Source organism: Amphiura filiformis, chromosome 16 (assembly GCF_039555335.1).
Source record: "Amphiura filiformis chromosome 16, Afil_fr2py, whole genome shotgun sequence".
NCBI lineage: Eukaryota > Metazoa > Echinodermata > Ophiuroidea > Amphilepidida > Amphiuridae > Amphiura > Amphiura filiformis.
In genome coordinates, this window is record NC_092643.1 from 11,229,366 (window position 1) to 11,247,826 (window position 18,461).

The 18,461-nt window shown below is 37.2% G+C and overlaps 1 protein-coding gene across 1 annotated transcript; it reads left to right on the top strand.

The window, feature by feature from the left end:
- Positions 1-304: 304 nt before the first annotated feature.
- LOC140135562 (uncharacterized) lies at positions 305-16,893 on the top strand. The gene is made up of 8 exons (XM_072157102.1): positions 305-906; positions 4,485-4,664; positions 6,457-6,528; positions 10,129-10,424; positions 12,535-12,651; positions 13,347-13,534; positions 13,760-13,984; positions 15,990-16,893. The coding sequence occupies exons 1-8, from the start codon at positions 642-644 to the stop codon at positions 16,480-16,482; spliced, it is 1,836 nt and encodes a 611-aa protein (XP_072013203.1). The 5' UTR covers positions 305-641; the 3' UTR covers positions 16,483-16,893.
- Positions 16,894-18,461: the final 1,568 nt, after the last annotated feature.

Sequence of the window (18,461 nt, forward strand, 5' to 3'; positions counted from 1 at the left end):
GCAGAATACATGTAAATTTGTTTCCCACTTTGCAAACGAATGCCACACAGTATTTGATTGTATTTTCAGGTATAGCGCATTTGTAAAAAAAAAAATATACCGCATTTATTTTCCGGAAAAAAAAAAAAAAATCCTGCACTGCGCCGATGATGCTGGCATGGCACCGACATGAATCGACTTTTAAATATCGGCTATTATCGAACGCTTGAGTAAAGGAAGTGTATCTACGATTGTTATTCAAATTTTAAGTAGTCTTATTCACAATAGACGTTTGCGTAATATAGGGTCTAGGAGGGTCAAGTCATTTGAAAAATGATGATGTGTACACAAGGTCTGACAGGGTCTTTTTCTGCAGTCTAGTTACGGATATTTCTACAAGAGCTCAGATGTACTACAGTGAGAGCTAATGTATAGTAAGAGAAAAATGGGATTAAAAATATGGAGTTAATTGGGCTATTAACCTAATTAAACGAAGGATTCACCTGTTACGTTAAATACTGCAGATGCCACCAGAACATAACAAAAATTACTTCTTCAACTGATGGAGGCCTCAAGTAGTTGACATGACTGCGACTGCTGAATATACACGTCGACAATTATGAAACTGGCTTTTTATTGAGAGTGGAAGTTTCCTGGCCAATATGAGGAGCAAAGGAGATGGATACGAGTTGTTTCAACTCAATAATAACTGTTTATCGTGTTCAAATGATAAACTCTGCAAAGATCATAGATTTACCATCATCTCACGAATTTGTTACCCGCCGAAATGGCTGTGCACCTGTGTAACCAGAAGACTGGCCACATCACTAAGAAGATCTATTGTTTTAGGAATGTTGTATTTTTTGCTGGTCTTATCGTTTATGTCGACAGTTGGGTTTTGGACAATTTTAAGTGACATACGAACAGGTAATTTATAGGCCTATTCAGAGATTTGCGGAAAATCGTTTAAAAAAATCTTTAAAAAAAAATCAGTTTAGAATTAGATGTTCTAACATATATAGTATCCTGCTGTAGCTATTGTTAATCCGAAAATATGACATTTTACATGCAATCACTATAATTGATGTAATGTAATGTAATGTATTTGAATGGGCTTCAATTTTGTCAATACTGCCATTTACTCCTGGCATTTACTTTTCCTTGTTTTTTGCCACATTTGTCATATGAAAAATTACTTCACTGAAATTTCAGTGATTCAAGACAAGTGGTTCATTACATGTATATATCATGGAGGTATATAAATAAATTTATTTATATACCTCCATGTATATATGTAAAGAAATTAGGTACATTCTAGCGGTACCTCTTTTCTTATCATAAATAACATACTACGTGTCTTGAGTCACTGAAATTCCAGTGTAATAGGCCTAACTGGATTCCTAGCCCTTGTAACTTTTGTTACCAATGTGTTATTATTTTTTGAGAAAAATGCAAAAATAGACACAAATTTACCAAGGGGTGTAGTACCACCTTAAATGAGCTTGGTAATTGATTCAGGGAATATTTGTACCCCGGGATTTGTAAAAATTGCAAAAATAGTCACATATTTATCAAGGGGTGTACTGTGTAGTACCACCTTAAATGAGCTTGGTAGTTATTGATTCAGGGAATATTTGTACATAAATAGTATATCTGGTTCCATACAGCAATACGCAGTATACATAAATAGGGCCTACGCCCAATTCTATGGGTATCGAATACATATGAAAAAGTGGTCCAGAATGACTTCGATATTTGATACAGCTTAGGACCCAATGGTATTCTATATTCCCTCAAACATGTCAAATGAGAGCCCCGTAATTAATAATATACTGCAGGGCAAGAGAACATTATATTATAGCTGTTCAGGCGTGTAAAATTTAAGTTTGTTGATTTAGGATGCCAATATTCTGTGAAATTGTTTTCACTAATTGGAGCATAAAAGATAACAATTACATCATAAACAAAGATTATATCAATAATTCACTTTATAGAGCGTGACTTATTTTATTAAAATTAAAGTAATTAAAGCAAGTAAGCTGACTTTAATTGACGCCATACTATACATGTATATACGATCTCTGTTAAATTTTAATCTTGTTACTCTTTGTCAAAAATATCAAGTAGGCCTACAAAAGTAATATTACATTACATAGTAACAACTATTGCGTATTTGTTATTTTCTGTATTGTTCTCAATTTTGCCAAATAAATAACATATAAATAAATAAATAAATAAATAAATAAATAAATAACTATCAGGAATGTTTTAAGCCGAAATAGTGAGGTAAAATGAAAGAAAATCCACTTACTCTGTTGGCCACTTACATTAACTGTGGGGTTCTATGCCTTTTTTAGGCATTAAGGTGATACTACACTGGTAACAAAAGTTATATTATAGGGGCAAGGAAACGAGTTACTACACTGGAATTTCAGTGATTCAAGACAAGTGGTAATTTATATGTTAAGAAATTAGGTACATACTAGCGGTACCTCTTTTCTTATCATAAATAACGTACTGCTTGTTTTGAGTGACTGAAATTCCAGTGTAGTAACTGGATACCTTGCCCCTATAATATACATAACTTTTGTTACCAGTGTGTTATTATTTTTTGAGAAAAATGCAAAAATATTCACAAATTTGTCAAGGGGTGTAGTACCACCTTAATTCAACGTTCAAAGTAAAATTGCTCTGTTGTCCCATAAACACAACAAATTTGGCTGGTTCCAATTATAGGTGTAAGTTGGGACATGTGTAAACATTACAAAATGTGTCAAAAATCAGGTTTGAAAAAAGGAAGAAAAGAGGATAAACCCACATGAGGAAGGAGAGGAGGGGACAAGGAATCCCACGGGGGCATTTCTGCAACTTTAATATATGCAGAGGATTTTACATTACAGAACGAGGGAAATTATGGGGTAAAAGTTTTTAACAGTAGAATATATATTCTATGGTGTCACTGGGCTTTCTTGCCCTGCGGGGCCCTTTTACTAGAACTCACTTGGAGTGTTTAGTCGTCGTGTATAGGAGTCTCCGGCCTCAGGCCTGCCGGCCCTGCGGCCTTGATGTTTTTATTGATACTGCCCCCCCAAATACACTAAAAGGCACAATTTCATGCCTAATTTTAACACCGTGATTGTTTTGAAAAAATGTATATCAGAGCACCATGGTTTTATCTGAGATAACTGAAAAATACATCGTTTTTTTTATTTGACCAAGAAAACTAATTTCAAAGTAAAAAGATATATCTCAGAATTGTGTTGATTTCAACATGTATCGATTGACTTCCAGTATGACAACAGAGAGTTGTCACTAGCCTTCTCAGGGCAATGTCCATTAATTAATACAGTAATTATTGATCAAGAGAAAAATATGTTATGGCTTTGTTTGATTTGGTTTAATCAATTTAATCAATTTTATTTAATAAAGACTTGTTTGTCTTACCATCTTATAAACAATGCAATGTGAGACACAGAATATTTGACACTATTTAACACTAAAAACAAATTTCATAAATTTATTATTATTATTTTTTTTTAAATATTATTATTATTATTATCAGTGTTATTATTATTATATTATTATTATTATATAAAAGTATACATATTTATAATGACAAGAACTTAAGGGGGTACTACACCCATGTAGTAAATTTGTGACTATTTTTGAAAAAAAAAAAAAAAATAATTAAACACTGGTAACAAAAGTTATGTCTATTATTGGGGCAAGGAATTCAATTACTCAAGACAAGCGGTTCAGTATATGATAGGAAACGAGGTACATCCTAGCGGTACCTTATTTCTGATCATAAATAACAAACCGATTGTCTTGGGTCACTGAAATTCCAGGGTAGTAATTGGATTCCTTGCCCCTATAATATACATAACTTTTGTTACCACTGTGTTATTAGTTTTTGAGAAAAATGCAAAAATAGACACAAATTTATCGAGGGGTGTAGTAACAAATAATTAATTCATCTGTGAGGTCAAATTTGGGCCAAAAACTGGCACAAAATATGCCGCTTTTGCTTTGTGATCAATGAGATAGCGCTTGTTTTGCTGTTTTTGAAACGCATTGATCTGATCAAACTCAAAAATCAGTCACTCCTCGCTTGGCAATTGAGTTTCAAAATTGTTAAGCTGATCCTAGCATCCTCTTTTTATGACATTTTTCAGTACATATCTACGAAAAAAGCATATTCCCAAAATTTCAGTTGATTCCGATATTGCGTTTGCGAGTTATGATTATAGTGTATTACACTGCTCCATAGACAATACGTTGTAATTTCGTTCTGGTGCACCAGAACGAAATTCAAATTTCACGATATCTTTGCTAAACGAATTAATCTGCAAGAAATATTTTGTACATAGGCCTAAACATTATGTAGCCAGAGGTTTCCACTTTCCAGTGATATAAAAATCTCAACTTTTTTGAGAAAAGTGGGGTGATGAGGATGAGGCTGTGGATCACGAAATGCCCTTTAATGTAAATGTTCTCTTCAACAGAAAACAAACTTACACCTGAACTAACGGGAGATACAGATACAAAGCGTCAACTTCGTAGTCTGAGGGATTGGATGGAGTTTCCCGACATTGACATGGATCAATTTAATGCTGCTGATATGTTCATTATTAAGCCAGCAGAAGCAAAAGAAACAGAACTTCGTGACATTCCGGACACAAATGGTAATTCATTTCTCTCTCTTCCCGCCTGTTCCTTCCTTCACTCCCTTTTTCCTTTCTTTTCTCCGTTCATCCATTTTCACGCATTCTTTATATACTTTCAGCTCGTTTCTCTTCTTTCCTAAAGGGATCTGGAATGAGCGTTTTGAGCGTATCGACAGTATTTTTTGTGGGACATTAGAGCACAACAGACCTATCGATTTGCATTCTGAATACGGAGAATGTCTTTCTGATATCAAATAATTTTCATTTTTTGAAATTCACGATATAATACAAATTTTATGACAAATTTTAAAAATTTGATATTTTTCGCATTTTTGATAACAGTCCTCGAAGTAAATTTTATAAATCTAATGATATATTCTTACAGTGTATGTAGCTGGGAGGAAAAGCCGACGATCAATTGAAAATTTTGACCTTTCATATTGAAGATATGGATTTGTTTTCACAAAAGACCTATTTTTTTTGGTGTTTTGGGAAAACAATTCCATATCTTCAATACGAAAGGTCAACATTTTCAATTGATCGTCGGCTTTTCATCCCACCTACTTACACTTTAAGTATAAATCATCAGATTGATAAAGTTTACTGTTAAATATCAAAAATATCAATTTTTAATCATTTGCCATAAAATGTGTATTACATTGCGAATTTCAAAAATCAAAATTATTTGATATCAGAAGGACATTCTTCGTATTCAGAATGCAATTCGATATGCCTGATGTGTTCTAATGTCTCACAATAAATACTGTCCAAACGTTCATACCCCATCCTTTAAATTCGTTCGTTAAATTTTGTTCACCCTATTCCTTGTCATTTGCCTACATTTCCAAATCACACATTCTTTGTTTGCAAAAGTGGAAAGAGCAAGTTCGGTTACTCCTTAATGTAATTATCACGAATTTAGGGTTGGTTAAGGTTAGGGCCGGGGTTAGGGTTAGGATTAGGCTTAGCATTATAGGCTTAGGGTTATGATTATTATTAGGGTTAGGGTTTTGGATTAGCTTACACGAAATAACTACATGAAGGATCGACCCATTCTTCGTTTGCAAAAGTGGTAAGAGCGTGTTCATCCTGGAAGTGGAAAAATGACATAACATTTAAGGGTAGATGCGGTATTGTTGGTCGATTTTTATTGTCTAAATCAATATATTATTGAAAAATAACACTTTGATGTTTTGCAAAAGTTCATTCTACAAATCATATACTTTGAAAACTTGCTTAATTTATTGTTGTTAATGAGTTATGTACATTTTACAAAAGTGTTGTTGTTTCAGCCCTCATTACAACATAACTCAAGAACCACAGGACCTACAAAAGTATTTCTGTAATATTTGAATTCTTCTACACGCTCGCAAGGAAATGAGTAATGCAATTTTTGCCGAAGCTCACTACCATTCGCAAGATATTGTGAACTACCAAATCGCAACACTTTAAAATAGTATATTACCTTAACAGTAGGCCTATTGCACAATTCGCTCAGGCGACGGAAAACTTAAGAAACCGCACTGTAACTTAAGAAAATGTTTGATTGGCGTAACATATAAAAAAAGGTAGGTCGGGATTTTTTTAAATTTTAAAGTTGTTAAGTGCGTTTGATAAAGGCTTTGGAACTTTTTTCTTTTTCTTCTTTTTTTTATAAAATTTATTTATTTATTTTTTTATTTTTTGTCATCTATTTTTTTGCAAAAATAATTATATCATAATAATCAATGGCTCCAGCTTTCTGTGATAATAGAAGAATTGAAACACTTAGTATATACAAACGTATAATTTTATTTTATTTTGTCCACAGATAAACAACCCGCAGTTATTGCATATATAAATGCTACATCAGTTTGTCCAGAACTTGATATTCCAGATCTAGGTATGTACGATGATATCGTATTTATTATAATTAAATTTTTATGAAAGCCCTCAACTTTTTTTTGCCCCAGAGAAAATCAATAACAAGCGTGTTTTAATTGAAACCTCTATAGAAATATGCAGGTACGTGACTGACTATCAGAAAAACAAACGACGAACAAACAGATCAGGGGCTGTTTAATTAAATTCCCGTAACAATCGTGCAAATAATGTTAAATTTGCTGCATTTGGCAGAGATGCAGTACTGATCATTATAGGCCTGGGGGCATTTCAACAGCACCATTATTTGTTGGGAAAAGGTCATTGAACGTTACACAGAGGTCAAGTTCAAAATTGCTCAGACTTAGTTAAAAAAATACAAGCAATGCGTTCCTCTTGTCATACGGTTTCAGAAAAAGTATAGTTTGACCTATCTACGATGTACAGTTATGGAGTTACGAGCAAAAATATAACATCGTGACGTCATAGGTCTAAATTGGCACCACATAGAGTAAAATTGAAAAATCTCCGATTTTGTTGAAAATGGTCCCAAATTATTGGTCTTTTTATGATGAATCAGAGAAATAATAGGCCTACTTTGCTCTATGTAGGATGTTTCGGTACGTTAGTAACACATCAAACTCGACAACACCCATTGAGTCCATTTAGTTCTATTGAACCAATTTGACCTTGACAAATTGTGTTACATGAGCTGGATAAGAAAGCACCTAAGAAAGTTAAAAACTAATCTTTTTCTGGTTTCTAATTCTTGCGACAAGACAAATAATTTGAGACCAGTTTTATCAAAATTATTCATTTTCGCCCTCCGTGGGGGCCAATGTTACTATTTTGCCCATAAATTACTCCATAGTCCATAACCATACACCAGGCCAAAACAAACAAGATTGTTTCCTGTACGCGCGCGTATTACGTTTTTGACGGCTTATTTTGCGCATTAGAATTTTAGAATTTGCAACACTTTTCAAAGAAAAAAACCCAGAAAAGTCGCAAAAAATGATAAAAAACACTACTGGAGTAAACCTTTACACATTACACAACAAACGAGCGTAGTAAAAAACTACTGGAGAAACCTCGGGGAGAAAACATCACACATTTTTCTAAATACCTTCTTAAAGTTGAAAGGGGATCATAAATATTCTTGAACATGATTTTTGTGTGTGTGTCGGAGAGACCCACAGACTGCAAATTCCCATTCCAATTTGTAACAAAAAAAGGTATTTTTGTCATTTGAAGACATCGATTAAAAACAAAAACACCGCATTTCGCATTTGACTTTTTGACCTGCTACAGGAAACAAACATGTTTTTTGGCCTCATATATAGATTATTTTTTGAATCCTTACAGAGGATCACGATGGTGTGAGTTTTGAACAGGTTTGAGTATTTTGCAAAGTTCAATGCAAGTTTTGCATCTTTTTTAAGGTGGTACTACTACCCTGGCCAATTTTGTGCCTATTTTTGCATTTTTCTCAACAATTATAGTGCATTGGTGACAAGTAAGATATGTATATTATAGGGGCAAGAACTACAACTACTGCACTGAAAATTTATTTTCAGCACAGACAACAGTTGTGGAGTTACAGTCAAAAACTAGGGAATAACACGCAACAGATGTTGAACATAATTAATGTTGTTTAAATGATGCTGTAGCCTTGACATCAAAGATCATTTCAAACAATTCCTCGCTGTTTTGGCATACTGTCGTATGACGAAAAATGCCGTTTTGAGAAAATCGCATTTAAAGTTTTTCCAATTTTTGAAGACCCACTGGACCAAAGTAAAATATGTTTATTATTATCAAAGAATATAATCAATAATATATTATATGGAAAACTTTGGTGCATCTGCTCACGCCACTTTCAAAAGGTCTTTTTAACACAGGAAATTTAAAAGTCAACTTTTCTACCTATCTTCAACCACTACAGGAAAATGAAAAATGTTTTTAAATATCTTCGCTCGGTTTTAAAAACCTTGATACATCTACTTTCAAATAATATAAATTATAAATTCATTTAGTTTTGGGAAAAGGTGGCACTTTTTAATTAAAAAGTTGTACGTTTTTCAATTTTCAATGGGAAATGAGACATTTTTCAAGTTTTTTGAGCAAATTATTTGATAAATAATTTCAAAACATTTCACTGGAACATGCTACAATTTTTCTTTGCGTTGCAATAAACACTTGAGAAATTTATCTCTATGATGATATAAAATTCATGTTTATTAGTGGATAGCAAAAGGTGGCACTTTTTGATCCAAAATGATAATAAATATCACCAAAACTCATTTTTCGCTGTGCAGGGGAATTCATAACAATGGAAATCAATCAACCATAACGAGTGAGCAATGGGAAACGCAATGGGTTTTTCCATGCTTGTCTAATACAAGGTCGTGCAGTAAATTAATGTTGCTTTTCATGCTACCACTTTTCTGCTCATATTGTGGCCAAACTTTTTCTTTCAGAAGTAATTAATCTGCAAACTCATACAGCAGTATGCCAAAATATGCACAATTTGACAACCTATGTAAAAATATGATACGCCATGTGATACGACAGTATGCCAAAACAATAGGAAACTGCAGTTACACGGTGGCCTATGGCGACGTATCATGATACGACTATATGATACGACTGTACACAGAATGAAGATTTAGGGGGGGGTGTTACATAAAACCATGTCGTATCATACTAATTAGTGCCATATCTCATTAACTAATTACATTTAGGTCTCAAAGCCTTTTGAATATATAGAGTTTCATTCATAGAAAGTTTATATAACTCATTTTGCCCAATAATCGTCATACGACACTATGCCAAAACAGCGACGAATTGTTACCATGGTTACGTGTAGGAATAAAGAGTATAAAATATAATTCACATAATGATCAATTAAATACTTTGATAATGTCTATTTTATGGATAAATTTACACTAATGTAAAGTAAGATAAGTGTTGTTGATTGTATTCATGGTATTGTCGACTGTATGTAACGTATATAGAAAACGTCATTCGGATCAGCTGTGTACAAAGAATTTTGCAATGATGTGATTATTGTGTAGATCTGAATCGTCGCAATATGAGCGTGTTTTTACGTCTGTGGCATTACTTTTACTGAATTTTATGACATCGACGGTTGACGATCATCTTCAATTTATCGCTATGGCTGCTGTTTATAGCGAATCAAATTACCAAATTTAAAATAAATATTCTTTCCTCGAATGGCCTTGGCTATACACGTATACCGGGCTATATACCGAGAAAATAATGGCAAACATGGGCACATGGGGACATAAACCCCGGTGACAGGGGGACATCACACACCCCGCACAAACCAAATTACATCGACATTGTTTAAAATTTACAAAACAGAAACACATAAAATCGAGTTCGTAAATTATCTGTCTGCAGTCATAAGCATAATTACAACTAGAGCTGCTGTGACTCACGAGCCACGAAGGTAATAGGCGATTGCTTCTGCTTCTTTTGTTGTAGAACTATGATGATCATTTTTTTAATGATAGCCTACATGTACAACTTAAAATCTCGGGTTTTTTTTAATTGTGATTTTGTCGGTTTTACGACTGAACTTATCTTGATTCCACAGTTATTGAACGAAAAGTAAACCTAAGCGATGTCTCCATTGACGAAGTTGAGAAAATTTTACTCGGGGAGAGGCTGAAGGATGTTCGGCGACTGGTAGAAAAGACTAACAGTCTCATCAACCAGACTCGTGTTGGCAGCAATACAAGCTTTGTGTCGTGCAGCAAAGCTATGAGTAGAGATGAATGCGGGAACAAAGCTTACAGGGAAGCGTTGGAATCCAATCGGATGCTAACTGACAATTATATGTATACACCTGGTGGCATCTGGACACCAACAGACTGTCTGCCGAGATGGAAGGTATGAGCGTCAGTATTTTGTACACCACTGTGAATTTTGTTTGTTTTTAACAATTCCAACTAAAAACGATGGTGATTTAATTTTACTAACGTTTTAGTGACGTTTCACCACTACACTGGTGGTTTCATCAGACTGGCAACTCATCACGTTTCGTTTCGTTTCGTTGGTTCGCTCTCGTAGGAGCAGCAGGGTCATTGCTAAAAAGCTTGTCCCTCTGGTTGCAAAAGTCTGTTCAAAAGAACAGGAACTGGGTTACTTTTAGTCGCTGTATAAGCCGACCCACTCTGGTTGGTCAATCTGGAGTGACTTCTCTAAAGACTTGTGTTTCAACGTAGTCGCCTGTGGCAGCCATGTAAGGCGCGTATCGGTTTTATACTAGCTCGCACTAGTCCGAGTCGTCGGGACCCAATAGCAAACTGCCAAGCCTTGTGGATAGTAAATTATTCCCCCAGTCCGTTAACTGGTCAAGCCAGTACAACGAACCATAATGGGATAACGTTACTATGTGGTATAACTTTGGTTCGACCTTATGCTGTTGGAAAGCTCGGGATAACTTGGGTGCTTCGACACAACAGGTAGACTCATGTGCAGTGACACGGCGGTGTGCACATTCAAACGTCTAGCTGTCGCCGCCCTCGTCACTATCCTTAACCTTCTTAGCGCAATAGGTCTTGCCTCTATATTGTACCTTCGCGTGCTCGTACCGTCACTCCGAACTGATGATTACTGTGATTGATGCAACTCATCACATCTAACTGCTTAATTTTATATGCAACAGGATGTACCGTAGAGGGCGCGATGAGTTGGTCAAAGACGTTGTTGAGTGGTAAGCACCTCGCCTCGTCCTCTATACGGTGGATCCTGTAAAAACAGTAAGCAGTCAGAGATGTGATGTGATGAGTTGCCAGTCTGGTGAATCCACTATAGTGTAGTGGTTAAGGCCTCGTATCCATAGGCTGTTCCCTTGTGGCGTGTGCCCTTGTTCCGTGTTTACTTTTTCCCATGTGACCTACCACACAGACAACGAATCGTAGCGGCCACTAAGCAAAACAAAGGTTCGTTATCTGTGTGGCAGGTCACATGGGAAAAATAAACACGGAACAAGGGCACACGCCACAAGGGAACAGCCTATGGATACGAGGCCTAAACGTCACTAAAACGTGAGTAAATCACCATCGTTTTAGTTGGAATTGTTCAAAACGAACAAAATTCAGTTTTAATTATTCCTGATGAATTTGTTCAAAAATATATGTCCACCACTAAATTGACCAACTGATTTGTTTGTTTGTTTCTCGTGTTTGTTTGTTTGTTTGTTTTAAACGGTCGCTCCATACGAAGATACGCTTGGGTCTTGATGGGATCAGGTTCAAACAATATGCTCAAACCAGGCCAAAAAAGCCTATAAGTATGTTGCCCGGCCTAATGTCGAAAAAAGAGAGAAACAGATTTGAAGACAAATACCAAGGAAAAGAAGGTCATTTCCAACAAATTAAGTGAAAAATATTACTGTTATCTTCTGGGTCAAGAGAAAGAAAATTCTATCTTTTCTGTTCTCATGGTGCTCTGACCATGCTGACAGGCTTCTGACTGTAGTGACTAAAATGTTTTTCAGTGTCGTGGAACTATAGGACTATACGGTAATGAAAGTGTTCTGTTGCATAAACATTATACAGAATATTACACTCTCTTGGTAATTTTTTTGTTGTTGATAATTTATACTCTTATTGATGGGATCAAAGAACAAATTAATGTACAAGTCAATACTACTTACTAGTCAAATTTTGTTATAGAATGTAGTTAAATCAGGTTAGGCGACGAAAAATACCCTGTTCTACGGGCCCGACCGACCCCCCCCAAAAAAAAACACCCCAAAACGATGCTGTATTTTTCTGGAATCGGGAGTGCCTGACGGTCATGGTATACGAGTTAGACTCTGGGGTAAGGTATACGAGTTCAAGTCCCGCAGTGTTTGATCCTCCTCATCCCCAATTTTCCCACACTTTGGAGATTTTAGTTTAAATAGAAAGCCAGATAGACTGAAAGTTGGATTAACCAATTTTTGTTTTTATCATGTAGATATTTTTGTGTTTTTTCCCATATTCCTATATAGGTGGCTATTGTGATCCCGTATAGAAACCGCTCTTTCCATCTGCCGATAGTTATCCGTTTTCTCACGCCTATGTTACAACGTCAAAAGCTGGAATTTGGATTTTATATAGCTGAGCAGGTTTGTAGAATTATATTACATTCAGTGGCGGCACCAGGATTTTTTTTCAGTGGTGGTTGAAGGGAAAAGAGAAGCTTGGGGAGATAATTGGCAAATTTTTGCGCAAAATTGCCGCAAAAAGTAGAAATTTACGTTTTTTGGGTTTTTTTTTTTCTAAAGTGGGGGGGGGGGCATTACCAATTATTTGGGGGACGCCCCCCCCCCCCCGTAGCGCCGCCACTGATTACATTATACAATTGTGTTGACCTGCGTAAAGGAACAGTTCAATATTTACGCCAGGGGGCAATGGGAGTTTTTAGAAACGACGCAGAGGGAGGTCAGACTAGTTGAATCCGCCAAAGCCTGGTCCGAAGACCAGGAACCTCTTGGAATTAGTTACAAGCACAAGAACTTTTATCGACATCCCCGATTCAAGCGAACTACACAACGACTGCACATCTTAAGATGAGTGGCTGAGATCTGAAGGTTGAACGACGCTGATGGTACTACAGGCTGAGTCAAAATGAAGTACTTTCGTTTCAGCAAACACTGTTGCCTTTGCCAACATTTGATGGTGAGAGATTGCTTCTGCGGTAATCGCATGGTTAATCCTGACATACCAGTAGCTTGTTTTCCACAAAGACGGTTTTTCATTTCTTTTTATGTACTTCGTACTTATAGTACTAGTAGTATTTTGTGTATTCTATATTTTACAGGCTAATAATTTGAACTTCAACCGAGCTATGTTAATGAATGTGGGCTTCCTGGAGGCGTTAAATTTCTCCAAATGGGACTGTTTTATTTTTCATGACGTGGATCATATCCCCATTAGCGATTACAACTATTATGGCTGTAGCGGTATGCCAAGACATTTCGTGAGTGGAGCGGATCGATGGAAATACAAGTAAGCAACAACCAGTTTACTTTTAATGTTGGGGTTAACGCCATAATGTACGATTTTCATCAAATTTTATTTTGTTATTTTTACTCAAAATACTGAAATAATATTAGTAATAAATGTCACAAAATAATTCTGCTAGTGTAACTCTGGACGTAATGGAGATGAAGACCCCAATCTCGAAAGTTTATACAAGCCTATTTTGTTTGTATATTTATTTATTTGTTGTAGATTACCCTATCAAGATTTCTTCGGTGCTGTGACAGGATTAGGCCGAGGTCAGATATTCCAAATCAATGGGTTTCCCAACGTATACTGGGGCTGGGGTGGTGAGGATGATGAGATATTGAGCCGTGTGAGAGAAGCGGGACTGGAGGTCTCTCGTATTAAAGGACCCAAAGGATATCATAATGTTATTCGGCATCATCACCATAGTGCACCACAGATGAAAGAAAGGTAAGATGTGTTATGTGCAGAACACCGATCAGTATATGCTATATCATGCGTACAAACATACGCCCATATATGCTATCTTCAGTAGATAGCTATCTTCAGTAGATTAAACAAACCAGTGTTTCTTGTATTGTAGCTTAGTATGAGCGGTAACTTAATTGGTACCATAATTCTTTTGCGCATTGAATATGGAGCTATTATAGTGGTATAATAACGGATTGAAGAATAGCAAAGATAACAATTCTCTTGTGTGTTTTTGTTTGTTTGTTTTAACGGATTTTTTTTATCTAAAGTCTAAATATCTCAAAATATCCCATGCAATCATGTTCTTTTGAGTATACAAACGAATTATATCGAATGACAAAACGATTCATGATGTCCGCATGCTAAAGAGCAGTATACCAATCAATGGCATCACATTTGCTATAGCACCACCACGCGGTAGAGATGCGTTTGTGCTTTTAAAAATCTAGTGGCGTAATATAGGCGGCAAAATTGAGATAATTATCACCAAACGGGGGAGGGGATTTGTATGGGATGTGCCACGCAGACTTTCAGATGCTTACTTTCTCTGTAGGCTTACCTACTTTTTGAGGTTGTTGCAACCCATAAGTATACCAATTTCTCACAAAAAGCACCTATAAATTTGCTCTATTTGGGTTTTTATGGGCACTTTTGCCCAAATGCGGGCACTGCACTGGTCTCCACTGAAAAACCTCCCATCGATATACCAAAATCGCTGAAAAGGTACCGCAAAACCGTGGCACATCCACATACTTCAAAATGGATGACCCCCGGTCACCAACACATTGATTATAGTGCTCCTGGAGCACAAGGCCCAACCCTAAATCCTGACTCCGGCATGGAGTAGGTGTGTTGACGAAATTTCAATTTTGTGTATTAGGCATAGGGGGGGGGGGGGCTTTAACTGGGCAATCTATCAGTCGTTTAAATTACACGAGAGAGTTATGGATTATTTGCCTTTGCATGTTGAGATTTAGAGACTTGGAATAAATACTATATAATGAAAAGCAAAAGTATATCATCTGGTCTTTTGCTAACAATAGCTATAGGCCTAACAGACGCCTTGGAATTTGACATTGATGTTTAGGAATTGATTTTTTTAGAAACGTGGTGCAATCTAGTGCTTAGAAAGTGTCTGAAGTCTAAACACTGTTTTTACAGCGAAAAGAGACCTTCAGGTTTTTAGGGACCGTAATTCACAAACACTTGTTAGTGGGGGCCTGATGCAAAATGGGGGGGGGGCTGGGCCTTAAAAGTTTTGACCCTCCTAAGGGGGGTGACAACAATGACCACAAAATTTCCTGGGAAAATTGAGTTTATTTATATGCTTTTCTATTGGGTTGACCCATAATTTTTATGTCAAAAGGGGGGGGGCCTGAAATTTTTGGGATATGAAAAGGGGGCCCCGAAAAATGTTCGAGATATTTTTTTTTGCATCAGGCCCCCTAACAAGTGGTTGTGAACGGTCCCTTAGCAGTGTATCACCACAGCCAAGTGTCCTTTATCATATTGCATGCATTGGGAGAACGATACACGACATTTTACAGTCATCAATTTTAGCTGTCGCGATGGCGTACAGTTATCTATCTTTTGATAATAATCTTTGCCATTAATTTACATATTGTATTTGACGTACTACCCCAAGCCTCAGGCATGTCATTAGACAGAGCCTTGTCAGGGTGAAATTATCAAAGAAAATCATCTCTATAATCTGTCGTTTCCTTCCATTTTAGTTGCAAGTCAATTACAGAACCTGACGTCGTCTCCATGTGTTATAATACCAATATCTCGGTTGAAAATCATCCGTTATTTTCCTTATTATAATACCGGCCCGGACATACCGGTTTCAACTCTTGCGGATTTTAACCACGGCTCAAAATTTTACGGCTTGAATTATTTACAGTATGCAAAAACTCACGTGTTATATACCAACATCTCAGTTGACTATCATCTCAATATATTTTCTTATTTCCTTTCCATGCAGGTTTCAACTCTTACGGAACTTCAAACCACGACTCAAAAAAGACGGTTTAAATAATTTGCAATACAAAAAACCGGAAGTGACACTCCACGTGCTATATACAAACATCTCCGTTGACATCCAGAAACTCAAAGTGGACGTTCCACCTGTTAAAAATGTAGTGAAGCCTAAAGCGAAAGGGCAGCCTAAGAAACCGGCTCCGAAACCGGTGATAGCCAAACCGAAAGCTAACCTCCGCCCGGCCAACCCAAACTTAGTAGGAGTAATTCAGAAGCAAGTAGAACCAATTGCCAACACAAATAATACCAAGGATTCAAAAGCCGCAGACGCCCAACAGGGAGAAACACAGAAGGATCAGAAACAACTTGAAACACATAAACAGACTGTTAAACCGCCCGTAAAACCACCAACTCAACATATTGTAGCAAATAAACCTCCAGGAGTGAAAATAAAAGCGTTGGAAGATCAGCTTACGCAGAAAAAAGCTAACAGATAACGTTGGCCTTTCAGAGTTGAGTTGGCAGTCAAGTTAGCTCATTCGATAAGGCGTTCGACTATGGTGCGAGAGGTTGCGGGTTCGAACCCTGGTGGTGCCTAGTACGCTCTCGTGGAAGAATTGAGTTAACTTGAAATTCCCATGGACAGGGAACTAACTGCCAATTGTCTCTTTGTAACCGGTACGAAACTCGGGGAGCTGATCCTGTTTGCGATGGTTATTTGTGAAATGTCTAGGGTGTGCGCTCTTGAAGCAGCAAAGTCCCTGATTTGTTGTTAAATGGTTTATGGAATGATGTGGGCCATAGTGGTCAGCGACAACCTGTAAAGTGTGCTGAGGCTTGTGGATCAACGCCTAGGCGTTGTGTCTGTGCGTAGCGCACTATAAATCACTGCGCTTTTTTCTTCTTTCTTTTTTTGAACGAACCACAAACTTAAACAGAAGAAGAGGACATTTTTGTCAGACCATGTCATAAGTAGGCCTATCTTACATGATGTATGAAAGGGTCAATCTCCCCTCCCCTGCCAAATCGATGCTCTCATTCTGTGAACTCCATTGAGAAAGCATGCGATTATAATCAGTTGAATGGTTTAAGATAATTGCCCTTCCTTCTTGAGGGCATACATTATATGTATAGATAGCGCACGTGCTCGACTCATCATGCCGTGAGTTGCGGGTTCGAACCACGGTGGTGCTATTGCCTCTCTATACGCCCAGGTTTATAAATGAGTCGGTTTATGCACTCGCTGTGCGGGATGTGTGGTAGTCTACTTTGGTAGAACCTTTAAATTTATTACGACTGTAATCTGGCCTTCCCCATCCCTGTTCCCCATCTGACCATGGAAACGCCACCTTGGTGGGTCATATCACTCTGAAATTCGTGAAAAAAAGGGTCGACTAAATTCAATCAATCAATCAATCAATCAATCAATCAATCAAATTGTGGACTGATTGTTCTCCCGATTGTTCTGAGAACCGTGCTTCACTAAGGTACCGTTCACAAACACTTGCTATGGGGGCCTGATGCAAAAAAGGGGTTTGACCCTCCTAAGGGGGCCCAGAAAAAATGATCACAAAATTTCCTTTTTCGGCTTTTCTATGGGATTGACCCATTCATGTCCAAAAAAAAGGGGGCCTGAATTTTTTGAGATCTGAAAAGGGGGCACGAAAAATTATCACGATGAATTTTTTTTTCATCAGCCCCCTCCCTACTAACAAGTGTTTGTGAACGGTCCCTAATATTGCGCAACGATGATGCTGCAATATTAATACCCGCCCGCAAAGGCGTTTTCCACCAATCAGTAATTCTCAATCTAATTTGACAGTACCTTTTTCTCGGGCGGCGCGGTTGGGGGGGAGGATTAGCGGTTATCGGACTGAGCTAACAACGTTGAAGATCAACGTTGGATCAGAACAGGATAGGTGTATGGCGTATGGTCAGAGGGGGAAGGGCACTTTCAGGGATGATACATTAAAAGGGTCTACTAAAGTAGAATAGATTGTGTGACGACTCTTCTTCAGCACATATTATTGTTTGCTGAGGATCGGAAGCACATTCCTCCGTTTGTTCGACATTGCGTTTGTGCGACACGCATTCAGCAACATAGACCTGAATACTATAGCACTTTCGATAGGGATATAGGGTAAGGGCAGTAGGAGCCCGGGCCGGGGTATACACTATATGGACCACAATGGTCTCATCCAAATGGCATAGTTCAATAACCTCAATTAAATAATCACAGAGCAAAATTTGACCTGAAGTTGCAGAGTATGAGTTTTTGTACTCAAATTTTCAAAGGTCATTCAATGAATGTACATTATGTATTGGGGTTAAAGAACTGTGCCCTGATGAACATGTTGTGGATCCTACTGATCACTTAGAGTGTCGAACAAACGGGAAGAGTCAAACCCTGTGCATGTTAAGTGTCGGAGCTACTCGTAAAGAGAAGGGGGGCCTGTTAGGTTCCACGATCGTGCAT

Bases quoted from the DNA above. Each gene is read 5' to 3' on its own strand.
- LOC140135562 (XM_072157102.1), top strand. From the start codon at position 642: ATGAGGAGCAAAGGAGATGGATACGAGTTGTTTCAACTCAATAATAAC. The intron at 907-4,484 runs GTAATTTATAGG...TCTCTTCAACAG, and splicing joins TTTAAGTGACATACGAACAG to AAAACAAACTTACACCTGAA. The intron at 6,529-10,128 runs GTATGTACGATG...TTGATTCCACAG, and splicing joins ACTTGATATTCCAGATCTAG to TTATTGAACGAAAAGTAAAC.